The sequence below is a fragment of the Salmo salar genome, chromosome ssa15 (assembly GCF_905237065.1).
Source record: "Salmo salar chromosome ssa15, Ssal_v3.1, whole genome shotgun sequence".
In the NCBI taxonomy this organism is placed as follows: Eukaryota; Metazoa; Chordata; class Actinopteri; order Salmoniformes; family Salmonidae; genus Salmo; species Salmo salar.
The window spans coordinates 106,580,574-106,607,162 of record NC_059456.1 but is presented as its reverse complement, the minus strand read 5'-3'; the positions used below and the strand labels follow the sequence as shown (position 1 = coordinate 106,607,162).

At 46.8% G+C, this 26,589-nt stretch overlaps 1 protein-coding gene across 1 annotated transcript in view; it reads left to right on the top strand.

The window, feature by feature from the left end:
• The window catches only part of hcfc1b (host cell factor C1b), a 65,443-nt gene that overhangs the window by 27,066 nt on the left and 11,788 nt on the right, over positions 1-26,589 (top strand). Inside the window, 11 exon segments of the mRNA XM_045696534.1 lie at positions 2,676-2,900; positions 4,619-4,729; positions 6,513-6,717; positions 6,995-7,128; positions 10,823-10,961; positions 11,298-11,434; positions 11,999-13,148; positions 14,897-15,048; positions 15,210-15,395; positions 19,709-19,904; positions 23,220-23,377. Coding sequence (XP_045552490.1) covers positions 2,676-2,900; positions 4,619-4,729; positions 6,513-6,717; positions 6,995-7,128; positions 10,823-10,961; positions 11,298-11,434; positions 11,999-13,148; positions 14,897-15,048; positions 15,210-15,395; positions 19,709-19,904; positions 23,220-23,377 — 2,793 coding nt within the window.

Sequence of the window (26,589 nt, the reverse complement as noted above, 5' to 3'; positions counted from 1 at the left end):
AATGCTGTAGGGGCTCGTCTTGGCCGTGCTTTTAAATGCTGTAGGGGCTCGTCTTGGCCGTGCCTTCTAGATGCTGTTGGGGCTGTCTTGGCCGTGCTTCTAAATGCTGTAGGGGCTGTCTTGGCCGTGCCTTCTAGATGCTGTAGGGGCTGTCTTGGCCCCGCCTTCTAAATGCTGTAGGGGCTGTCTTGGCCCCGCCTTCTAAATGCTGTAGGGGCTCGTCTTGGCCCCGCCTTCTAAATGCTGTAGGGGCTGTCTTGGCCCCGCCTTCTAAATGCTGTAGGGGCTGTCTTGGCCCCGCCTTCTAAATGCTGTAGGGGCTGTCTTGGCCCCGCCTTCTAAATGCTGTTGGGGCTGTCTTGGCCCCGCCTTCTAAATGCTGTTGGGGCTGTCTTGGCCCCGCCTTCTGAATGCTGTTGGGGCTGTCTTGGCCGTGCCTTCTGAATGCTGTTGGGGCTGTCTTGGCCCCGCCTTCTGAATGCTGTAGGGGCTGTCTTGGCCGTGCCTTCTGAATGCTGTTGGGGCTGTCTTGGCCCCGCCTTCTGAATGCTGTTGGGGCTGTCTTGGCCGTGCCTTCTGAATGCTGTTGGGGCTGTCTTGGCCCCGCCTTCTGAATGCTGTAGGGGCTGTCTTGGCCGTGCCTTCTAGATGCTGTAGGGGCTCGTCTTGGCCGTGCTTTTAAATGCTGTAGGGGCTCGTCTTGGCCGTGCTTCTAAATGCTGTAGGGGCTCGTCTTGGCCGTGCTTTTAAATGCTGTAGGGGCTCGTCTTGGCTGTGCTTCTAAATGCTGTAGGGGCTCGTCTTGGCCGTGCTTTTAAATGCTGTAGGGGCTCGTCTTGGCCGTGCCTTCTAGATGCTGTAGGGGCTGTCTTGGCCGTGCTTTTAAATGCTGTAGGGGCTCGTCTTGGCCGTGCTTTTAAATGCTGTAGGGGCTCGTCTTGGCCGTGCCTTCTAGATGCTGTAGGGGCTCGTCTTGGCCGTGCCTTCTGAATGCTGTTGGGGCTGTCTTGGCCGTGCCTTCTGAATGCTGTTGGGGCTGTCTTGGCCGTGCCTTCTAGATGCTGTTGGGGCTGTCTTGGCCGTGCCTTCTGAATGCTGTAGGGGCTGTCTTGGCCGTGCCTTCTAGATGCTGTTGGGGCTGTCTTGGCCGTGCCTTCTGAATGCTGTAGGGGCTGTCTTGGCCGTGCCTTCTAGATGCTGTTGGGGCTGTCTTGGCCGTGCCTTCTGAATGCTGTTGGGGCTGTCTTGGCCGTGCCTTCTGAATGCTGTTGGGGCTGTCTTGGCCGTGCCTTCTGAATGCTGTTGGGGCTGTCTTGGCCGTGCCTTCTGAATGCTGTTGGGGCTGTCTTGGCCGTGCCTTCTGAATGCTGTAGGGGCTGTCTTGGCCGTGCCTTCTGAATGCTGTCTTGGCCGTGCCTTCTGAATGCTGTCTTGGCCGTGCCTTCTGAATGCTGTAGTGGCTGTCTTGGCCGTGCCTTCTGAATGCTGTCTTGGCCGTGCCTTCTAGATGCTGTAGGGGCTCGTCTTGGCCGTGCTTTTAAATGCTGTAGGGGCTCGTCTTGGCCGTGCTTCTAAATGCTGTAGGGGCTCGTCTTGGCCGTGCTTTTAAATGCTGTAGGGGCTCGTCTTGGCTGTGCTTCTAAATGCTGTAGGGGCTCGTCTTGGCCGTGCTTTTAAATGCTGTAGGGGCTCGTCTTGGCCGTGCCTTCTAGATGCTGTAGGGGCTGTCTTGGCCGTGCTTTTAAATGCTGTAGGGGCTCGTCTTGGCCGTGCTTTTAAATGCTGTAGGGGCTCGTCTTGGCCGTGCCTTCTAGATGCTGTAGGGGCTCGTCTTGGCCGCGCTTTTAAATGCTGTAGGGGCTCGTCTTGGCCGTGCCTTCTGAATGCTGTTGGGGCTGTCTTGGCCGTGCCTTCTGAATGCTGTTGGGGCTGTCTTGGCCGTGCCTTCTAGATGCTGTTGGGGCTGTCTTGGCCGTGCCTTCTGAATGCTGTAGGGGCTGTCTTGGCCGTGCCTTCTAGATGCTGTTGGGGCTGTCTTGGCCGTGCCTTCTGAATGCTGTAGGGGCTGTCTTGGCCGTGCCTTCTAGATGCTGTTGGGGCTGTCTTGGCCGTGCCTTCTGAATGCTGTTGGGGCTGTCTTGGCCGTGCCTTCTGAATGCTGTTGGGGCTGTCTTGGCCGTGCCTTCTGAATGCTGTTGGGGCTGTCTTGGCCGTGCCTTCTGAATGCTGTTGGGGCTGTCTTGGCCGTGCCTTCTGAATGCTGTAGGGGCTGTCTTGGCCGTGCCTTCTGAATGCTGTCTTGGCCGTGCCTTCTGAATGCTGTCTTGGCCGTGCCTTCTGAATGCTGTAGTGGCTGTCTTGGCCGTGCCTTCTGAATGCTGTCTTGGCCGTGCCTTCTGAATGCTGTAGTGGCTGTCTTGGCCGTGCCTTCTGAATGCTGTAGGGGCTGTCTTGGCCGTGCCTTCTGAATGCTGTAGGGGCTGTCTTGGCCGTGCCTTCTGAATGCTGTCTTGGCCGTGCCTTCTGAATGCTGTCTTGGCCGTGCCTTCTGAATGCTGTCTTGGCCGTGCCTTCTGAATGCTGTCTTGGCCGTGCCTTCTGAATGCTGTCTTGGCCGTGCCTTCTGAATGCTCTCTGTCTCTCTGTCTGTCTCTCACCCGGTGTTGTCCTCCTAGGTTAGTAACCCAGCAACCCGCATGCTGAAGACTGCTGCCGCTCAGGTTGGCACGTCAGGTGTTGCCACACCCGGAACTCCTTCTCGCCCAATCATCACCGTGCACAAGTCTGGCACGGTGACGGTTGCCCAGCAACACCAGGTGGTTACCACGGTAGTGGGAGGAGTCACCAAGACAATCACCCTGGTTAAGAGTCCCCTTACTATGGGGGGAGGTGGAACACTGGTAAGATACTGTTTAGTTACCTTATCAGGATCCATAAATTGGCCGGCTAACTTTGAGAAATATTCAGAAATAACTCGATTTATGGGGGGGGGGGGTCTACAGTTTGGAGTAGTTGTTTTCAATAAATTTAATGAAACCATTTAATAACAAATATTAATGATGATAATAATAATAACTTTTATAATTCAGAAATAACTAGATTTTCTGGTTTGTTTTTCTGCTTATTCCAAAGATAAACTTGGTATATGGGTTGTAAATTGTTGGTTGAATTAATCCCAATTCTCATTTCATGCATCCTTCCTATACAATATGTTTAAACAAATCTGAACATTAAAGCTAAACAAGTTAGCTGGCTATCTCGTTGACCCCAGTTTTGTGACATGCCCCACACCCCTGGTTTAGCAGTGACTCACTGCATCTGTTTTGTGCCCCCCGTTCTAAGCTGACTGCGGCCAACCAGGGTCAAAACAAAGTGATGTCTGGCAAGGACGTGCAGCATTGGGTTAGTTAGGATGCCTTCTGTTGTCTTTTACATGTACAGTGGAACAGTCCATTCACATATTAAACATGTACAGTAGAACAGTCCATTCCCCTCCATGGGGGGGTCACATATTAAAACATGTACAGTAGAACAGTCCATTCACATATTAAACATGTACAGTGGAACAGTCCATTCACATATTAAACATGTACAGTGGAACAGTCCATTCACATATTAAACATGTACAGTGGAACAGTCCATTCACATATTAAACATGTACAGTGGAACAGTCCATTCACATATTAAACATGTACAGTGGAACAGTCCATTCTCCCCATGGGGGGGGGGGGGTCACATATTAAACATGTACAGTAGAACAGTCCATTCCCCCTCCATGGGGGGGTCACATATTAAACATGTACAGTAGAACAGTCCATTCCTCCCCATGGGGGGGTCACATATTAAACATGTACAGTAGAACAGTCCATTCCTCCCCATGGGGGGGTCACATATTAAACATGTACAGTAGAACAGTCCATTCCTCCCCATGGGGGGGTCACATATTAAACATGTACAGTAGAACAGTCCATTCCTCCCCATGGGGGGGTCACATATTAAACATGTACAGTAGAACAGTCCATTCCTCCCCATGGGGGGTCACATATTAAACATGTACAGTAGAACAGTCCATTCCTCCCCATGGGGGGTCACATATTAAACATGTACAGTAGAACAGTCCATTCCTCCCCATGGGGGGTCACATATTAAACATGTACAGTAGAACAGTCCATTCCTCCCCATGGGGGGGTCACATATTAAACATGTACAGTAGAACAGTCCATTCCTCCCCATGGGGGGGTCACATATTAAACATGTACAGTAGAACAGTCCATTCCTCCCCATGGGGGGGTCACATATTAAACATGTACAGTAGAACAGTCCATTCCTCCCATGGGGGGGGTCACATATTAAACACGTACAGTATGGAAGTCGCTTTAAATAAAAACATCTGCTAACTTCCATTAATTAATTTAATTAGTGACAAATGTAAAATACATAGTTTCCTCAGCCATGTAAGTACAACCATACCCACCCATATATGATATTATCTGACATTAAATTGGCCTATCTTGATAGAAGTGATGCGAAAGCGTCTGCTAAGTGGAATGTATTATACTAGGTTATAGATACATTATCAAGATATGTTGTTTTTGACCTGTCTCTCCTCTGTCCTCAGCTGTCTAACCTGTCCAACCTGGGCAAGGTGATGTCCGTGGTCCAGACCAAGCCTGGTCAGACCGGAGCTGTGACGGGACAGGCTGGCTCCAGCCTCCAGCACATTATACAGGTCAGTAGTCAGGTAGCTTAGTGGTTAAGAGCGTTGGGTCAGTAACCGAAAGGTTGCTGGTTCGAATCCCCGAGCTGACAATGTCAAAAAAAATCTGTTCTCTGATTCAGAGGCGTTGGGTTTAAATGCGGAAGACACATTTCAGTTGAATGCATTCAGTTGTACAACTGACTAGATATCCCCCTCTTTCCCTTAGTCTTGGGGGCAGCAGGTAGCCTAGTGGTTAGAGCGTTGGGCCAGTAACCGAAAGGTTGCTAGATCAAATCCTCGAGCTGACAAGGTAAAAATCTGTCGTTCTGCCCCCTGAACAAGGCAGTTTAACCCACTGTTCCTAGGCCGTCATTATAAATAAGAATTTGTTCTTAACTGACTTGCTTAGTTAAGTAAAGGTTAAATAAACTTTTAATAAAGTATAACTTGGGTCATTTAGTTCAGGGATGTGTAACTCAGTCCTCGAGGGCCTGATTGGGGTCTCACTTTTCCCCCCCATCCCTAGCAAATGCATCTGATTTTTAACCTAATTACATTTGAAACCAAAGACCATGATTAGTGTGTTTACGGGCACTGGGGCAAAATTGTTTCACCAATCAGACCCACGAGGACTGGGGGTGCCCATCCCTGATTTAGGGTTTGTGTCAACGACTAGTCTTAATCTGTGTGGCTGTGTTCGATATGTCTTTAGATCTGGTGAGAAAATCTCTTGACAGCCAGCCTAGTCCTGTACGGGGTCCGCCTAGTCCTGTACGGGGTCCGCCTAGTCCTGTACGGGGTCCGCCTAGTCCTGTACGGGGTCCGCCTAGTCCTGTACGGGGTCCGCCTAGTCCTGTACGGGGTCCGCCTAGTCCTGTACGGGGTCCGCCTAGTCCTGTACGGGGTCCGCCTAGTCCTGTACGAGGTCAGCCTAGTCCTGTACGCGATCTGCCTAGTCCTGTACGCGATCAGCCTAGTCCTGTACGGGGTCTGCCTAGTCCTGTACGCGATCAGCCTAGTCCTGTACGGGGTCAGCCTAGTCCTGTACGGGGTCAGCCTAGTCCTGTACGGGGTCTGCCTAGTCCTGTACGGGTCTGCCTAGTCCTGTACGCGGTCTGCCTAGTCCTGTACGGGGTCAGCCTAGTCCTGTACGGGGTCAGCCTAGTCCTGTACGGGTCTGCCTAGTCCTGTACGGGGTCTGCCTAGTCCTGTACGGGGTCTGCCTAGTCCTGTACGGGGTCTGCCTAGTCCTGTACGCGATCAGCCTAGTCCTGTACGCGATCAGCCTAGTCCTGTACGCGATCAGCCTAGTCCTGTACGCGATCCGCCTAGTCCTGTACGGGGTCAGCCTAGTCCTGTACGGGGTCTGCCTAGTCCTGTACGCGATCCGCCTAGTCCTGTACGCGATCCGCCTAGTCCTGTACGCGATCCGCCTAGTCCTGTACGCGATCCGCCTAGTCCTGTACGCGATCCGCCTAGTCCTGTACGCGATCCGCCTAGTCCTGTACGCGATCCGCCTAGTCCTGTACGCGATCCGCCTAGTCCTGTACGCGATCCGCCTAGTCCTGTGCGCGATCCGCCTAGTCCTGTGCGCGATCAGCCTAGTCCTGTACGCGATCAAGAAACATGGTCGCGATCCGCCTAGTCCTGTACGGGATCAGCCTAGTATTCTGATGAATGCAATGTCAACCAACCTGAGATATCCGTCTCGAAGGACCATGTTTTCATATTGTACGTCAGCTTCCACCTCTTATCTTGACCTACCGACCACTAACCCTGAAAACCACCTCTTATCTCCTTTCCTTTCAATCAGACTAAAGGTCCCCTCCCGGCGGGCACCATCCTGAAGCTGGTGACGTCAGCGGACGGCAAGCCAACCACCATCATCACAACGTCTCAGGCTGGGACCGCGGGAGGAAAGCCCACCATCTTATCTTACAGCGGCATGCCCACCACCACCACCAAGCCTGGCACGCACATCATCAAGACCATACCCATGTCTGCCATCGGACAAGCAGGTTAGTCCTGTCTGCTTCCTATACGTCAACCAATTCATCAATCAATTGAAAGGCAATTTGTGATTTTTTTAAAATATTGTTAAAAGAGGGCTTTACAAATGTTGAGTTTTTTTTATTTTTTAGATCGTTTGGATTCATAGTCGGCATGACATTTTGGATTTTGTACAACGTTTTCATAGTGGCCCATTGGTGCAACCACATGGATAATTTGTAAATGTGTCTACGTATGACAATAACTTCCTGTTACTAAATGTATTTAATCTGTTGTCTGGTTAAGGAGTGACAGGAAGTGGTATGAAGTCCCCCATTACCATCATTACCACTAAGATGATGACACCAGGCACTGGAACACCAGGCAAGATCATCAGCGCAATGCCCAGAGCTGGGGCTGGCCAGCAGGGACTCACACAGGTACACCTATCCCCTCTCTAACCCCTCTCTATCCCCTCTCTAACCCCTCTCTATCCCCTCTCTAACCCCTCTCTAACCTTTAACCCTGGTACAATAACACCAGGCAAGACCATCAGCGCAATGGTACACCTATCCCCTCTCTAACCTTTAACCCTGGTACAATAACACCAGTCAAGACCATCAGCGCAATGGTACACCTATCCCCTCTCTAACCTTTAACCCTGGTACAATAACACCAGTCAAGACCATCAGCAGGGACTCGTGTACAGTCTCTTTCGACTCCAGTCCCTAACTTGGGTCAGGTAACAAATAACATTTGGTAAACGTAAGAAGAGTAAATAAGGAACGAGGAGAAAACCAGGCAGTTCCAGGTCAAGCTGTGCTCTGGCTCTGGGCTCCAGTTAAGGCTGGGGCCATATGACCAAACTATGTCTCTTATTTATTTATTTATTTTTTTTTTTTACGGTATTTTGTTTTTGAATAATAGAAGTTCAAAATATGCCGACCCTATGGTGGCAACACAAGTGATTTCAATGGGTATTTTATCCATTCTGATTTAGTTTTATACGGTTCATTCAACTTCAAACAACAAAAAAATCTGAATTTTCATCAAATTATGCACTTATCATTTCCATGGTTCTGCAGGACCTCCGCCAGCCGAAAAAGCTAAGTAGTAACGTTAACACTATGCCATCTAACTGCAGTCGCCGTGCTCATAATATACATGAGAACTATCGTCTTAATGGTGAGCATAGCTGTGTTGTAAGCCCAGCTTCAGACGCATTCGTTAGACGAGGGCAGTTTAAGTGTAAGAAAGGATGAAACCGTGTCTGTGCCACCAGTAAGTACAGATAGTAGTATAAATCCCCACGACCGGTGGCACAGGTGCTGTTTCATCCTCAATCGGTGTCGCTCCATTCAGCCGACACTCTTTCAACCGGTCCTCTTCATTAAGCAACGAGTCAAGAGGCCGAGACTGCTCAGGTCTCTCCTCCACCAAAGCCTCCTACCGTTTTAGCTCTGACAAATAAAATAAAAAAAAAACGAGTCTTTGGCGACTCCATTACCTGCAATATTACACTTTAAAAAAAAATATATAATCTAGCGATCATACGCTGTTTACCAGTGGGCAGGGCTACCGACATTAAGGCTAATCTGAAGAGGGTGAGGCTAAAACTGGCGAGTGTAGAGAGTATAGGGATATTGTTATCCACGTCGGCACCAACGATGTTAGTTTGAAACAGAGGTCACCCAAGCGCAGCACAGCTTCAGCGTGTACAGTGGCTTGCAAAACTATTCACCCCCCCTTGGCATTTTTCCTATTTTGTTGTCTTACAACCTGGAATTAAAATAGATTTTTTTGGGAGGTTTGTATCATTTGATTTATACAACATACCTACCACTTTGAAGATGCAAAATATTTTTGGTGAAAAAAAAAGAAAAATAACTTGAGCGTGCATAGCTATTCACACCCCAAAGTCAATGCTTTGTAGAGCCACCGTTTGCAAGTCTCTTGGGATATGTCTCTATAAGCTTGGCACATCTAGCCAGTGGGATTTTTGTAAGCGCCATGCAACAGCAGTAAAGTAAAGGGAGAAAGATGACTCGTAGCAAACGGAGTAAAAGTATTATTTTTTTTTTTAAACTACGTTACGCATTACTACATTACATTACCGGAGTTACGCATCACATTTGAACAAAACCAAACATTGAAATGCCGTTTTAGAAGGTCAAGTTAAAAAACCCAAACTGGTCCGTTGCATCGATACCTGCAGAACAGCTGCTCCCGACTGGCTCAGCGGTCTAAGGCACTGCATCTCGGTGCTTAGAGGCATCACTACAGAAACCCTGGTTCCAAATCCAGGCTGTTATAACAACCGGCCGTGATTAGGAGTCCCCATAGGGCGGCGCACAATTGGCCCAGCGTCGTCCGGGTTTGGCCGGTGTAGGCCGTCAATGTAAATAAGAATTTGTTCGTATCTGACTTGTCCAGTTTTATATAAAGGTTCAATATAAAATATAAAAAATAAAGTATACTGTCCAGCCATTGGTTAAATATCAAACTAGCCTAATGTAATAATCAATTTAAGTCTTTCTATGTTCAACCAAAAGCTGCATACATTATTCTCTTGCCCACCTGAATAAGTTTGACGTGCGTATATTTCCTATCTTGCTCATGTATACTTCACCTGTATGTTTATACCAGGTTGTTGTGGTTGTTGTGATTCTACCAGGTTGTTGTTGTGATTCTACCAGGTTGTTGTTGTTGTTGTGATTCTACCAGGTTGTTGTGGTTGTTGTGATTCTACCAGGTTGTTGTTGTTGTGATTCTACCAGGTTGTTGTTGTGATTCTACCAGGTTGTTGTTGTTGTGATTCTACCAGGTTGTTGTTGTTGTGATTCTACCAGGTTGTTGTTGTTGTGATTCTACCAGGTTGTTGTTGTTGTGATGCTACCAGGTTGTTGTTGTGATTCTACCAGGTTGTTGTTGTTGTGATTCTACCAGGTTGTTGTTGTTGTGATTCTACCAGGTTGTTGTTGTTGTGATTCTACCAGGTTGTTGTTGTTGTGATTCTACCAGGTTGTTGTGATGCTACCAGGTTGTTGTTGTTGTGATGCTACCAGGTTGTTGTTGTGATGCTACCAGGTTGTTGTTGTGATTCTACCAGGTTGTTGTTGTGATTCTACCAGGTTGTTGTTGTTGTTGTGATTCTACCAGGTTGTTGTTGTTGTGATTCTACCAGGTTGTTGTTGTTGTGATTCTACCAGGTTGTTGTTGTTGTGATTCTACCAGGTTGTTGTTATTATGATGCTACCAGGTTGTTGTTGTTGTTGTGATGCTACCAGGTTGTTGTTGTTGTTGTGATGCTACCAGGTTGTTGTTGTTGTGATGATCTACCAGGTTGTTGTTGTTGTTATGTTGTGATTCTACCAGGTTGTTTTCTACCAGGTTGTTGTTATTATGATGCTACCAGGTTGTTGTTGTTGATGATGCTACCAGGTTGTTGTTGTTGAATGATGCTACCAGGTTGTTGTTGTTATGATGCTACCAGGTTGTTGTTGTTATGATGCTACCAGGTTGTTGTTGTTGTGATGCTACAAGGTTGTTGTTGTTATTATGATGCTACCAGGTTGTTGTTGTTGTTATTATGATGCTACCAGGTTGTTGTTGTTGTTATTATGATGCTACCAGGTTGTTGTTGTTGTTATTATGATGCTACCAGGTTGTTGTGGTTGTTATTATGATGCTACCAGGTTGTTGTGGTTGTTATTATGATGCTACCAGGTTGTTGTTGTTGTTATTATGATGCTACCAGGTTGTTGTTGTTGTTATTATGATGCTACCAGGTTGTTGTGGTTGTTATTATGATGCTACCAGGTTGTGGTTGTTATTATGATGCTACCAGGTTGTTGTTGTGGTTGTGAATCTACCAGGTTGTTGTGGTTGTTATTATGATGCTACCAGGTTGTTGTTGTTGTGAATCTACCAGGTTGTTGTGGTTGTGAATCTACCAGGTTGTTGTGGTTGTGAATCTACCAGGTTGTTGTTGTTGTGAATCTACCAGGTTGTTGTTGTTGTGAATCTACCAGGTTGTTGTGGTTGTGAATCTACCAGGTTGTTGTGGTTGTGAATCTACCAGGTTGTTGTTGTTATGATTCTAACAGGCTGTTATTAATATTATGTTTGTACCAGGTGGTGCTGAAGGGTGCTCCTGGACAGCCCGGGACTATTTTACGGACCGTCCCCATGGGAGGAGTACGTCTCGTCTCCCCGGTTACTGTTTCCGGCGTCAAACCTAACGTCACCACCCTTGTCGTCAAGGGAACCACGGGTAAGGATGTTCAGTGAACCTCCGACAATAGCTTTGCTAGTCGGCGCGCTTAGCTTCATCCTTTTGACTAGTTGTGTTCCCTAAAAGATTCGTTTTTAGTTTTAGTGACGCGTTGAATCATCAACAGTTGGATGCATTGAACTAAATCCTTTAGCTAAATCCTTTACTGTTTTCAAGCATCAATCCCAATAGATTTAGCCTGGGTACCAGTCTGTTTAGCGCTAACGTTCCACTCGCTAACAACACCTGGTGGAATGTTAGCACAAAACCGGTCTGGGTTTCAGGCTACCAATATACATAATCGATTAATGTTGTCCCCTTTCTTTCCCCTTTTAGGTGTGACAACGTTTGGTACGGTCACTGGCACAGTGTCTTCAAGCCTGGCGGGTGGAAGCGTTGCCACGGCTACCCCCATCACCACCTTGGGCACCATGACCACTCTGCCTGGACAGGTCACCGTCGCCGCAGCTCAGGTACAGTTCATGTAGGAAAAACGTAGGCTGAGTTTTAACACAGGCGGCCCAATTATTAGAAGATCTGATCGGTCAAAAATAAATATCAGAATCGGGCTGCCTTATTTTTGTAAAAGCAGTGTCGTCTCGGCGTCTTATCTGTCACGTTTTTTACGTCGGGGAAAGTTGTTTGTGTTTGGTATAGATGCATCCAATCCTGTCATGTTGTCATGAATACTTGCAATGGGTTGAGTCCCATTTTGAATTCGGCTGCTATGCTTGTCCTGCTGGCACATGCAGTGATACAGCTGGGAGATGGCTGTCTGTGAAAAGCAGGACTTGCTGTGCTTCTCGTATGAACTGTGGCTCTTCTCTTCTGGTCAGACATGCCATCATGAAAAAACCTGTAGAAAACACTCATACTTGGATTGATTCAATTGTCAATTTAAATATGTTTTATTTATTCAAATATGTAATTTTTTTTATATATAAAAAAAAAAAATGCTTACACAGCTTTAAAAACAGTTTCTATTAACTTCCTGATTGACTTCCTGATTGACCTCCTGTACTCGTTCTGTCCTCCAGGCGGGAGCTCAACCCACTCAGGTGACCCTAATCACGACCCCCAGTGGTGTGGATGCTCAGCCTGTCCACGACCTCCCTGTCTCCATCCTGTCCTCCCCTACTTCCGCCGACCCCTCGTCCACCCAGCCCGAGGCAGGCGACCCAGGAACGGTAACCCTGGTCTGCTCAAACCCACCCTGCGAGACCCACGAGACCGGCACTACCAATACCGCTACAACGGCCTCGGCTAACATGACTGGTAATGGTGGGGTAGAGAGGATGTGTACAAACCCGCCGTGCGAAACTCACGAGACCGGCACCACCAATACTCAAACGACGGCGTCCTCCAACATGGGCCAGGTGCAGCAGGTGTGCACCAACCCGCCGTCAGAGACTCACGATACAGGTACCACCAACACCCAGACCATCGCCAGCTGTAACATGGGATCTAACCAGCAACAACAAGGTTCCAGTGTGACCAACAACACCAGCGGGTCTGATCCCCCGTCCTCTCCGTGCTCCTCTTCCTCCGGAGCCGTCTCGCCCTCGTCTGTCTCTGGTACCAGCTCTGTCCCCGGGGTGCTACGACCGGAGACTCTGAGAACGGGGACCACCTACACCTCGACCACCGCGCGCTCTAACATGGGTTCTGACAAGATGGGCATGACGCTTAGCTCTTCGTCCTCAGATAACCAGAGCAAGTCATCCAACGCTGGTGGTGGAGGAGGATCCCCACTCACCTCTTCTGTCTGCTCCAGTCCACCTTGTGAAACACACCAGACAAGCCCCACTGTGACCGGAGCTGAAGGCAGCAGCGCCACACAGGTCTGCTCCAATCCACCTTGTGAAACACACCAGACAAGCCCCACTGTGACCGGAGCTGAAGGCAGCAGCGCCACACAGGTCTGCTCCAATCCACCTTGTGAAACACACCAGACTGGCACTACCGCTACGTCGACGCAGGCCAACTCCAGTATGGGCAACGGGCAGACTACAGGGACAGTGCAGAAGGTGTGTTCCAATCCGCCGTGTGAAACACACGAAACGGGCACCACCAACACCCCGTCTCAGACTACGTCCAACCTGGCGGGAACGGGAACGGTCCAGAGAGTGTGTTCCAATCCGCCGTGTGAAACACACGAAACGGGCACCACCAACACGGCTACTACAGGTGGGAGCTACTGCTATCTATCTATCTATCTATCTATCTATCTATCTATCTATCTATCTATCTATCTATCTATCTATCTATCTATCTATCTATCTTTACACAGGCCTACATATTCTGATATTTTGCCCAATTATTGGGGAAAAGGGGTTGATCTGATTGGTCCAAAGATCAGAATTGGTCTGCGTGTATAAACACAGCCTTAGTGTTTTAAAACAGAAGATTAAGATGTTAGTAATATTTTCTCCTACCTGAATACGGGACGTTTTGGTCTCCGTGTCGGGACGTTTTGGTCTCCGTGTCGGGACGTTTTGGTCTCCGTGTCGGGACGTTTTGGTCTCCGTGTCGGGACGTTTTGGTCTCCGTGTCGGGACGTTTTGGTCTCAGTGTCGGGACGTTTTGGTCTCAGTGTCGGGACGTTTTGGTCTCAGTGTCGGGACGTTTTGGTCTCAGTGTCGGGACGTTTTGGTCTCAGTGTCGGGACGTTTTGGTCTGTGTCGGGACGTTTTGGTCTCAGTGTCGGGACGTTTTGGTCTCAGTGTCGGGACGTTTTGGTCGGGACGTTTTGGTCTCAGTGTCGGGATGTTTTGGTCTCTGTTTTGGTCTCAGTGTCGGGACGTTTTGGTCTCAGTGTCGGGACGTTTTGGTCTCTGTTTTGGTCTCAGTGTCGGGACGTTTTGGTCTCAGTGTCGGGACGTTTTGGTCTCAGTGTCGGGACGTTTTGGTCTCAGTGTCGGGACGTTTTGGTCTCAGTGTCGGGACGTTTTGGTCTCAGTGTCGGGACGTTTTGGTCTCAGTGTCGGGACGTTTTGGTCTCTGTTTTGGTCTCAGTGTCGGGACGTTTTGGTCTCTGTTTTGTTCTCAGTGTCGGGACGTTTTGGTCTCAGTGTCGGGACGTTTTGGTCTCAGTGTCGGGACGTTTTGGTCTCAGTGTCGGGACGTTTTGGTCTCTGTTTTGGTCTCAGTGTCGGGACGTTTTGGTCTCAGTGTCGGGACGTTTTGGTCGGGACGTTTTGGTCTCAGTGTCGGGACGTTTTGGTCTCAGTGTTGGTCTCCGTGTCGGGACGTTTTGGTCGGGATCAGTGTTGGTCTCCGTGTCGGGACGTTTTGGTCTCCGTGTCGGGACGTTTTGGTCGGGATGTTTTGGTCTCCGTGTCGGGACGTTTTGGTCGGGATGTTTTGGTCTCCGTGTCGGGACGTTTTGGTCTCCGTGTCGGGACGTTTTGGTCGGGATGTTTTGGTCTCCGTGTCGGGACGTTTTGGTCGGGATGTTTTGGTCTCCGTGTCGGGACGTTTTGGTCGGGACGTTTTGGTCGGGATGTTTTGGTCTCCGTGTCGGGACGCGTTTTGGTCTCCGTGTCGGGACGTTTTGGTCGGGATGTTTTGGTCTCCGTGTCGGGACGTTTTGGTCTCCGTGTCGGGACGTTTTGGTCGGGATGTTTTGGTCTCCGTGTCGGGACGTTTTGGTCGGGATGTTTTGGTCTCCGTGTCGGGACGTTTTGGTCTCCGTGTCGGGACGTTTTGGTCGGGATGTTTTGGTCTCCGTGTCGGGACGTTTTGGTCGGGATGTTTTGGTCTCCGTGTCGGGACGTTTTGGTCGGGACGTTTTGGTCGGGATGTTTTGGTCTCCGTGTCGGGACGTTTTGGTCTCCGTGTCGGGACGTTTTGGTCGGGATGTTTTGGTCTCCGTGTCGGGACGTTTTGGTCGGGATGTTTTGGTTTTAATTGTGTGACGTCTCTCCTCCCTCCAGCCCAGCCTGGTGACTCGACACAGGGAGACAACGGAACTACAGAGGCTCCCTCGTCGTCCTCGGTAACCACAGAGTCCAGCGCCGTGGTGGCGTCTGGTCGAGCAGTTACCACGGTTACCCAGTCCACACCCACACCTGGACCCTCCGTACCTGTAAGGGCCACACACACACACACACACAAGGCTGTTATAGTGTCTACTCTCTTGTGGTTAGCTGGTTCAGATAGTCACTGCAGTATGGCATGTTTATTTTTGGGATCATTTTACTTTTGACCATTCAACCCTTTTCTGTCCCCGACCCTTCCTTCCACCAGGAGATCTCGTCGATGTCTGGGTCGTCTGAGGCGATGGTGGCGGCATGTATAGAGGGAGAGGAGGCCATGCAGACCGACTGTCTCCCAGAGGGCACGGTGAGGGTCGTGACCCTGGAGGAGGCTGCTGCAGCTGGGATACAGGTCCATGTGGAGGGCATGGAGGAACAGAACCAGGGGGAGCAGGAGGTACAGTACAATACATACAGTTTTATTTATATATATATATATATATATTAATTAATTAATTACCTGTCAAACGTTTGGACACACCTGCTCATTCCAGGGTGTTTCTTTATTTTTACTATTTTCTACATTGTAGAATAATAGTGAAGACATCAAAACTATGAATTAACACATATGGAATCATGTAGTAACCAAAAAAGTGTTAAAACAAATCAAAATATATTTGAGATTGTTCAAAGTAGCCACCCTTTGCCTTGACAGCTTTGCACACTCTTGGCATTCTCTCAACCAGCTTCATGTGGTAGTCACCTAGAATGCATTTCAATTAACCTCTCTGGGCTAGGTGGGACGTTTGCGTCCCACCTAGTCAACAGCCAGTGGAATCCCGTGGCGCAATATTCAAATACCTTAGAAATGCTATTACTTCAATTTCTCAAACATATGACTATTTTACACCATTTTAAAGACAAGACTCTCCTTTATCTAACCACACTGTCCGATTTCAAAAAGGCTTTACAACGAAAGCAAAACATCAATCAAGTTCACATTTATATCAAAAAACAGCTTTTAACATTAGCATGTGACGTTCAGAACTAGCATGCCCCCCGCAAACTTCCGGAGGAATTTGCTAACAATTTACTAAATTACTCACGATAAACGTTCACAAAAAGCATAACAATTATTTTAAGAATTATAGATACAGAACTCCTCTATGCACTCGATATGTCCGATTTTAAAATAGCTTTTTGGTGAAAGCACATTTTGCAATATTCTAAGTACATAGCCCAGCCATCACGGGCTAGCTATTTAGACACCCGGCAAGTTTAGCACTCATCAATATCAGATTTACTATTATAAAAGTTTGATTACCTTTTGTTGTCTTCGTCAGAATGCACTCCCAGGACTGCCACTTCAATAACAAATGTTGGGTTGGTCCAAAATAATCCATCGTTATATCCGAATAGCGGCGTTTTGTTCGTGCGTTCCAGACACTATCCGAATGGTAAAGAAGGGTCGTGCGCATGGCGCAATTCGTGACAAAAAAAATTCTAAATATTCCATTACCGTACTTCGAAGCATGTCAACCGCTGTTTAAAATCAATTTTTATGCCATTTTTCTCGTAGAAAAGCGATAATATTCCGACCGGGAATCTCCTTTTCGGCAAACAGAGGAAAAAAATCACAAAGACGGGGGCGGCCAGGTCACGCGCCTAAGCCCAGTGTCCCTTGATCGGTCACTTGAGAAAGGCGATAATGTGTTTCAGCCTGGGGCTGGGATGACGACATTCTGTTTTTTCCCGGGCTCTGAGAGCCTATGGAAGACGTGGGAAGTGTCACGTTAGAGCAGAGATCCTTAGTAAATGATAGAGATGGGAAAGAAGTTCCAGAAATGGTCAGACAGGCCACTTCCTGTAAAGGAATCTCTCAGGTTTTGACCTGCCATTTGAGTTCTGTTATACTCACAGACACCATTCAAACAGTTTTATAAACTTTAGGGTGTTTTCTATCCATATATAATAAGTATATGCATATTCTAGTTACTGGGTAGGATTAGTAACCAGATTAAATCGGGTACGTTTTTTATCCAGCCGTGAAAATACTGCCCCCTAGCCATAAGAGGTTAAGGAAAGACAAGGCACACCTGCTAACCTGTTGGGGATAGGGGGCAGTATTTGCATGGCCGGATAAAAAAACGTACCCGATTTAATCTGGTTACTACTCCTGCCCAGTAACTAGAATATTTTTCTACGGCTCCCATAGGCTCTCAGAAGGCGCCAGAACATTGAATGATGACTCTCCAGTCTCTGGCTGAAAAACAGTAGCGCATTTGGTAAGTGGTCGATCTGAGAACAATGAGACGGGTGCGCGCGTGCACGTGAAGAGTCCATTTTACTTTATCTGTCTTTGAACGAAAACAACGACTCCCGGTCGGAATATTTTCGCTTTTTTCCGAGAAAAACGCATAAAAATGGATTTTAAACAGCGTTTGACATGCTTCGAAGTACGGTAATGGAATATTTTGAAATTTTTTGTCAAGAAACGCGCCGGGCGCGTCACCCTTCTTTACCCTTCGGATAGTGTCTTGAACGCACGAACAAAACGCCGCTATTTGGATATAACTATGGATTATTTGGAACCAAACCAACATTTGTTATTGAAGTAGAAGTCCTGGGAGTGCATTCTGACGAAGAACAGCAAAGGTAATCCAATTTTTCTTATAGTAAATCTGAGTTTGGTGAGTACCAAACTTGGTGGGTGTCAAAATAGCTAGCCTGTGATGGCCGGGCTATCTACTCAGAATATTGCAAAATGTGCTTTCACCGAAAAGCTATTTTAAAATCGGACACCGCGATTGCATAAAGGAGTTCTGTATCTATAATTCTTAAAATAATTGTTATGTTTTTTGTGAACGTTTATCGTGAGTAATTTAGTAAATTCACCGGAAGTGTTCGGTGGGAATGCTAGTCACATGCTAATGTAAAAAGCTGGTTTTTGATATAAATATGAACTTGATTGAACAAAACATGCATGTATTGTATAACATAATGTCCTAGGAGTGTCATCTGATGAAGATCAAAGGTTAGTGCTGCATTTAGCTGTGGTTTTGGTTTTTGTGACATTATATGCTAGCTTGAAAAATGGGTGTCTGATTATTTCTGGCTTGGTACTCTGCTGACATAATCTAATGTTTTGCTTTCGCTGTAAAGCCTTTTTGAAATCGGACAGTGTGGTTAAATAAAGGAGAGTCTTGTCTTTAAAATGCTGTGAGATAGTCATATGTTTGAAAAATTGAAGTTTTTGTATTTTTGAGGAATTTGTAATTCGCGCCACGCCTATCATTGGATATTGGAGCAGGAGTTCCGCTAGCGGAACGTCTAGATGTAAGAGGTTAATGCGTTTGAGCCAATCAGTTGTGTTGTGACAAGGTTGGGGTGGTATACAGAAGACGGCCCTATTTGGTAAAAGACCAAGTCCATATTATGACAAGAACAGCTCAAATAAGCAAAGAGAAATGACAGCCCATCATTACTTTAAGACATGAAGGTCAGTCAATACGGAACATTTCAAGAACTTTGAAGAAGTGCAGTCGCAAAAACTTTCAAGGGCTATAATGAAACTGGCTCTCATGAGGACCGTCACAGGAATGGAAGACCCAGAGTTACCTCTGCTGCAGAGGATAAGTTCATCAGCCTCAGATTGCAGCCCAAATAAATGTTTCACAGAGTTCAAGTAACAGACACATCGAAACATCAACTGTTCAGAAGAGACTGCGTGAATCAGGCCTTCATGGTCAAATTGCTCTAAGAAACACAAGCAATGGATATTAGACCGGTGGGAATCTGTCCTTTGGTCTGATGAGTCCACATTTTTTTAGTTTTTTTTGTTCCAACCGCTGTGTCTTTGTGGCACGCATAGTATGTCAACGGATGATCTCCGCATGTGTTGTTCCCATCATGAAGCATGGAGGAGGAGGAGGTGTGGGGGTTTTGCTGGGGACACTGTCAGTGATTTATTTAGAATTCAAGGCACACTTAACCAGCATGGCTACCAAAGCATTCTGCAGTGATACGCCATCCCATCTGGTTTGGGCTTAGTGGGACACTTTTTGTTTTTCTACAGAACAATGACCCAACACACCTCCAGGCTATGTAAGGGCTATTTGACCAAGAAGGAGAGTGATGGAGTGCTGCATCAGATGACCTGGTCTCCACAATCACCCGACCTCAACCAAATTGAGACGGTTTGGGATGAGATGGACCGCAGAGTGAAGGAAAAGCAGCCAACAAGTGCTCAGCATATGTGGGAACTCCTTCAAGATTGTTGGAAAAGCATTCCAGGTGAAGCTGGTTGAGAGAATGCCAAGAGTGTGCAAAGCTGCCATCAAGGCAAAGGGTGGCTACTTTGAAGAATCGCAAATATAAAATATATTTCGATTTGTTTAACACTTTTTTAAATAATTTTTTTTACTACATGATTCCATATGTGTTTATTACATAGTTTTGATGTCTTCACTATTATTCTACAATGTAGACAAGTTTACAAATAAAGAAAACCCCTTTGAATGAGTAGCTGTGTCCAAACTTTTGACTGGTAGTGTGTATATACATACAGTGCAACACACACTCGCGGAAGGGAACCACCATCCACAGGTCGGTCCACTGTCATGTCTTGGAAAAGGCCACAGAATGAAACGCTGTTTTCTCCTAGCAACACACATGAGCGACTGAATTGTGTGTGCGAAAACAAAACATTTTTAGTAACATTGAAAAAATATATATATATATTTTTGTCATTCTTTTCTTCTTTGCCTCTAGGGCCTGCCTGCAGAGCTGATGTCTGAAGGTGGCTCGGTGGGCCAGCAGACCCTGATGGTGACGGGTTTAACCCCCGAGGAGCTGGCTGTTACCGCTGCTGCTGAGGAGGCGGCACAACACGCTGCTACTGAGGAGGCTAACGCCCAGGCCATGGCCATACAGGCTGTCCTGCAGGCCGCACAGCACGCTGTCATGAGTGAGTAGAGACACACACACAACACACACACACACACACACACACACAGACAGCCCAGGTCATGGTCATACAGGCTGTACTACAGGCGCACAGTCCTGGTCATGAGTGTAGAGACACACAGACAGACCACACACACACACAAACCGCACACACACACAGTCCAGGCCTGGTCATACAGGCTGTACTGCAGACAGTCACTAGCACGCTGTCATGACAGTGAGTGGACATACACACACACAGACACGGTCACACAGGCACACACAGCACAGTCCTGGTCATACAGGCTGTCCTGCAGGCCGCACAGCACGCTGTCATGAGTGAGTAGACACACACACACACACAGACAGTCCTGGTCCTGGTCATACAGGCTGTACTACAGACAGTCCTGGTCATACAGGCTGTACTACAGACAGTCCTGGTCATACAGGCTGTACTACAGACAGTCCTGGTCCTGGTCATACAGGCTGTACTACAGACAGTCCTGGTCATACAGGCTGTACTACAGACAGTCCTGGTCCTGGTCATACAGGCTGTACTACAGACAGTCCTGGTCCTGGTCATACAGGCTGCACTACACAGACAGTCCTGGTCATACAGGCTGTACTACAGACAGTCCTGGTCCTGGTCATACAGGCTGTACTAACAGACAGTCCTGGTCCTGGTCATACAGGCTGTACTACAGACTACACAGACAGTCCTGGTCCTGGTCATACAGGCTGCACTACAGACTACAGACAGTCCTGGTCTTGGTCATACTGTAGATCAGGTATTCCCAAACTGGGGTACGGGTACCCACAATGCCGTCGGGGGTACCCCAAATAAAAATGTGATACACGTTAAAATGTATATATATATATAACTGTCCATTTATATTTTCTAATGGGTCTATACATTTGGGTGAGTTTTTTTTTTTCTCGCCCGAGTAGCCTCGTTTCACTGCCAAAAATAAAATGAAACCATCTAGTGTTCAGCGAAATAACAACACACTGTCAAATACAGGTAGCGTAGTCAAATAATTAACATCCAATCACATTAATCGTTTCCCTCGGGAATTCCACTAACAGTCTGTAAGTAGCCAATCGTAGCTGCTGCTCATGTTGGTGTCTGTACTGATGGAGCAAAAGCCATGACAGGGAGACATAGTGGAGTGGTAACGCGCCTGCAAGCAGTTGCTCCCGACGCCACTTGGGTGCACTGCAGCATCCACCGAGAGGCTCTTACTGCCAAGGGAATGCCTGACAGCTTGAATGATGTTTTGGACACTACAGTGAAAATGGTTAAGTTGGTTAAAGCAAAAGGCCCCTGAACTCTCGTGTGTTTTCTGCATTATGTAATGATATGGGCAGCGACTATGTTACGCTTTTACAACATACAGAAGAGCACTGGTTATCAAGGGGCAAAGTATTGACAATTTTTATTTTTTTGAATTGAGAGACGAGCTTAAAGTTTTCTTTACTGACCATAATGTTCACTTGTCTGACCGCTTGCATGATGACAAGTTTCTCACACGACTGGCCTATTTCTCGACTGAATGATCTTTATCTCGGATTACAGGGACTCTCTGCAACTTGTAACCTTTATTTAACCTTTATTTAACTAGGCAAGTCAGTTAAGAACAAATTATTATTTACAATGACGGCCTAGTGGGTTAACTGCCTTGTTCAAGGGCAGAACGACAGATTTTTACCTTGTCAGTGCAGGAACTGGGTGACGGCTGAATCCCGGTTTCAACAATCATTTCATTATTTCATCAAACTAGTTGAACCTGCTTTGCAATAATCACTGATCTGTCTTTCAAGTCTATGAAGTCCAATTTAACCAGAATCATGCATAATACACATTCACAAATAGACTAACTTATTGTAGCAGACATTACAGAAAATTTAACACAGGTCTCATAAACAATATCTCAAACGCCCGTCATTGTAAGTAGCCAGCTAATCTTTTATTTCAAGTTTAGCCAACTTGGCTGTATTTGCTAGCTACTAAGGTAGAACAGTTGAATTGTTATGAACACAAACCCTTCTGTCCGTCTCCAACTGTTTTGAACAGCATGCTAGCCTGTCTCACAGATTTTGAAATTAAATGTTGGCTTTCCCGAGTGGCGCAGAGGTCTAAGGCAGTGCTAGAGGCGTCACTACAGATTCGGCGCACAATTGTCCCAGCGTGGTCCGGGATGCAGGGATTGTTTGACCGACCGGGATGTCCTTGTCCCATCACAACTCCATGTGTCGGGCCGGGCGTGGTCGTTGTTTCCTCCGACACATTGGCTTCCGGGTTAAGCAGGCAGTGTGTCAAGAAGCAGTGCGGCTTGGCAGGGTCGCGTTTCGGAGGACGCATGGCTCTCAACCTTTGCCTCTCCCGAGTCCTTACAGGAGTTTTAGCGATGGGACAAGACTGTAACTACCAATTTGGATGTCATGAAATTTGGGGGGGAAAGAGGTTACGGTTTCAAAAATATAAAATAAGTGATTCAGAATGAGAACGAGTTACTATAGACAGCTAGCGTGCGGACGCTGACTAGGCGGCTGGCGTGCGGACGCTGACTGGGCGGCTGGCGTGCGGACGCTGACTGGGCGGCTGGCGTGCGGACGCTGACTGGGCGGCTGGCGTGCGGACGCTGACTGGGCGGCTGGCGTGCGGACGCTGACCGGGCGGCTGGCGTGCGGACGCTGACCGGGCGGCTGGCGTGCGGACGCTGACCGGGCGGCTGGCGTAATGGTATTTGGTTAAAATGCTGCTAGCGTTACGTGGTACTGCAATGTCGCGCGCAACAAACTGATTTTCCAGATTCAATGTTAATTTATACTCCCGTTTTAGTAGTGTCTGCTCTGCGCGCAATTCCATGAGTTGAAACATAAAATGGTATCGGTAGTCAGTTGAACATCTCTTTTAGAGTAAAATAATGTCTCAGTGCATTGCAGTTCAATATGACTGATTTTCTGTTGGACCGAACCTCAAATGCAAATGGTGAGTTGAAACTCACAATGTGATCTCATCTTTGGTGTGTGTGTGTGTGTGTGTGTGTGTGTGTGTGTGTGTGTGTGTGTGTGTGTGTGTGTGTGTGTGTGTGTGTGTGTGTGTGTGTGTCTACATTGGAAGGTACAGCCTATAGGCACAGAAGGAGATGATACCAAAATGAGAACAAGCAGACTTAAACTCATTAAAATAAAATGTAAAAAAAAAAATATTCCTGCAGTACTGGCCTTTGGAATATCGTGCAAAAACATACATTCGCATTAATAGACTTATCACCCAGCCCTAGTTAGTAGTTTGGTAGATTGTAACAAGTCTCATCCCCCCCCTCTCCTCCAGATGAAGGAGACAGTGGCCAGACCACCGCCATCCCCATTGTGTTGACTCAGGCTGAACTGGCAGCCCTGGTTCAACAACAGCAGCAGCTACAGGAAGCCCAGGCCCTGGCTCAGGCAGCAGCGGCGGCGGCAGCAGCAGCAGCAGCACAGCACAACCAGGTCAGTCCACTGTTGTTTTGCTTTCTTCATCTGTCTGTCTGAACTGTCTGTCTTCGTTTCATTTTCAAGATGATTTTCGATGCGTATCTAGGTATGTAGACTGTTGAACCATACCTTTTTTTTTAATTTGAAACGATTCAGAGAGATTGTTTGATTAGAGGAACGGTTCGATTCACTAAAGTTTGTTACATAAACACATTCATTTTCCATTCTGATAGATAGATAGATAGATAGATAGATAGATAGATAGATAGATAGATAGATAGATAGATAGATAGATAGATAGATAGATAGATAGATAGATAGATAGATAGATAGATAGATAGATACTATAGATAGATACTATAGATAGATACTATAGATAGATACTATAGATAGATACTATAGATAGATAGATAGATAGATAGATAGATAGATAGATAGATAGATAGATAGATATAGATAGATAGATAGATAGATAGATAGATAGATACTATAGATAGATAGATACTATAGATAGATAGATACTATAGATAGATAGATACTATAGATAGATAGATACTATAGATAGATAGATACTATAGATAGATAGATAGATAGATAGATAGATAGATAGATAGATACTATAGATAGATACTATAGATACTATAGATAGATACTATAGATACTATAGATAGATACGATAGATACTATAGATAGATAGATAGATACTATAGATACTATAGATAGATAGATAGATAGATAGATAGATAGATAGATAGATAGATAGATAGATAGATAGATAGATAGATAGATAGATAGATAGATAGATACTATAGATACTATAGATACTATAGATAGATACGATAGATACTATAGATAGATAGATAGATAGATACGATAGATAGATAGATAGATAGATAGATAGATAGATAGATAGATACTATAGATAGATAGATATATAGATAGATAGATATATAGATAGATAGATACTATAGATAGATACTATAGATAGATAGATACTATAGATAGATAGATAGATAGATAGATAGATAGATAGATAGATAGATAGATAGATAGATAGATAGATAGATAGATAGATAGATAGATAGATAGATAGATAGATAGATACATAGATAGATAGATATATAGATAGATACTATAGATAGATAGATAGATACTATAGATAGATAGATAGATATAGATAGATAGATAGATACTATAGATAGATAGATAGATACTATAGATAGATAGATACTATAGATAGATAGATACTATAGATAGATAGATACTATAGATAGATAGATAGATAGATAGATAGATAGATAGATAGCACGGGTATGGATGTCACCCCTCATCATGGAATGATGAAAGTTGACGGACTTGAATGAGCTTCTCTTACAGTTCGTCGTAGTCATTTAGCAGGCGCTCTTATCTAGACGTAATTACTGCCTTCGTCGTAGTCATTTAGCAGGCGCTCTTATCTAGACGTAATTACTGCCTTCGTCGTAGTCATTTAGCAGGCGCTCTTATCTAGACGTAATTACTGCCTTCGTCGTAGTCATTTAGCAGGCGCTCTTATCTAGACGTAATTACTGCCTTCGTCGTAGTCATTTAGCAGGCGCTCTTATCTAGACGTAATTACTGCCTTCGTCGTAAGATAGCTAGGTGAGACGACGCATCACAATCGTATCAAGTACATTTTCTCTCAAAGTATTACTCAGCAACGTCAGTGCTAGTAGGTAGTGCTGCTGAGATGGTGGGGAGGTAGTGCTGGTGGGGAGGTGGGGAGGTAGTGCTGGTGGGGAGGTAGTGGTGGTGGGGAGGTAGTGGTGGTGGTGGGGAGGTAGTGGTGCTGGTGGGGGGGTGGTGGTGCTGGTGGGGAGGTAGTGGTGGTGGGGAGGTAGTGGTGGTGGTGGGGAGGTAGTGGTGCTGGTGGGGGGGTGGTGGTGCTGGTGGGGAGGTGGTGGTGCTGGCGGGGAGGTGGTGGTGCTGGCGGGGAGGTGGTGGTGCTGGCGGGCAGGTGGTGGTGCTGGCGGGCAGGTGGTGGTGCTGGCGGGGAGGTGGTGGTGGTGGGGTGCCAGGACAGAGAAGAGTTTTGACTGGGCTGAGCGGGAGCTGCCCTGCTATAGGGGTGGGAGGACCAAGAGACCAGAGGTGGTGGAACGAAGTGCTATGGGTTGGGATGTAGGCTTTGAGCATCGCCCCTTAAGGAGGGGCAGTTCCCCTTGCTGCTCCATAGGCAAGCACCTGGGTCTCCATAGGCAAGCACCTGGGTCTCCATAGGCAAGCACCTGGGTCTTGAAGATGATGCAATCTTCGACTGGAAGCCGGTGGAGACCCAGGAGCCAGGTGATATGGTAGAACTTATGAAGGTTGAACACCAGGCGGGCTGCTGCGTTCTGGATAAATTGAAGGGGTTTGATGACACAAGCGGGGAACTGGGCCAACAGAGACTTGCAGTAGCCCAGACAGGAGATTACAAGTTCCTGGTTTAGGACCTGCGTCGCTTCCTGTGTGAGGGAAAAGGTTGTACCCTACGGACGTTGTAGAGCATGAACCTGCAGGAGCGAGTCACTGCTTTCATGTTTGCGGAGAACGACAGGGTGTGGTCCAGGGTCACATCAAGGTTCTTTGCACTCTGGGAGGGCGACACCGTGGAGTTGTCAACCGTGATGGAGAGGTCTTGGAGCGGACAGGCCTTCCCTGGGAGGAAGAACAGCTCGGTTTTGTTGAGGTGGTGGGCGTAACATCCAAGCTGAGCTGTCTGCCTGGCACAGAGATGCGTGTCGCCACCGCGGTGTCAGAAGGGGGGGAAGGAGATGAGTAGTTGAGTGTCACCCTCTTAGCAGTGATAGGAGAGACCATGTGAGTATATGACAGAGCTGAGTGATTTGGTGTATAGAGAGAAGAGGAGAGGTCCATCCTCATAGCAGTGATAGGAGAGACCATGTGAGGATATGACTGAGCCTGGTGACTTGGTGTATAGAGAGAAGAGGAGAGGGTATAGAACTGAACCCTGGGGGACACCAGTAATGATGGTACGTGGTGCAGACACAGATCCTCTCCACGCCACCTGGTAGGAGAGACCTACCAGGTATGATGCAATCCAGGAGTGTGCAGAGCCTGAGACCCCCAACCGCTTCAACCATGCAGTGAAGGGTAGCAAACGTGATTGCTGTCTTCGTTATGAAATGATCAACTTTACCCTGTATATCTAAAAAATAAAAAATGCAACGGTGTGTCAGATTTCA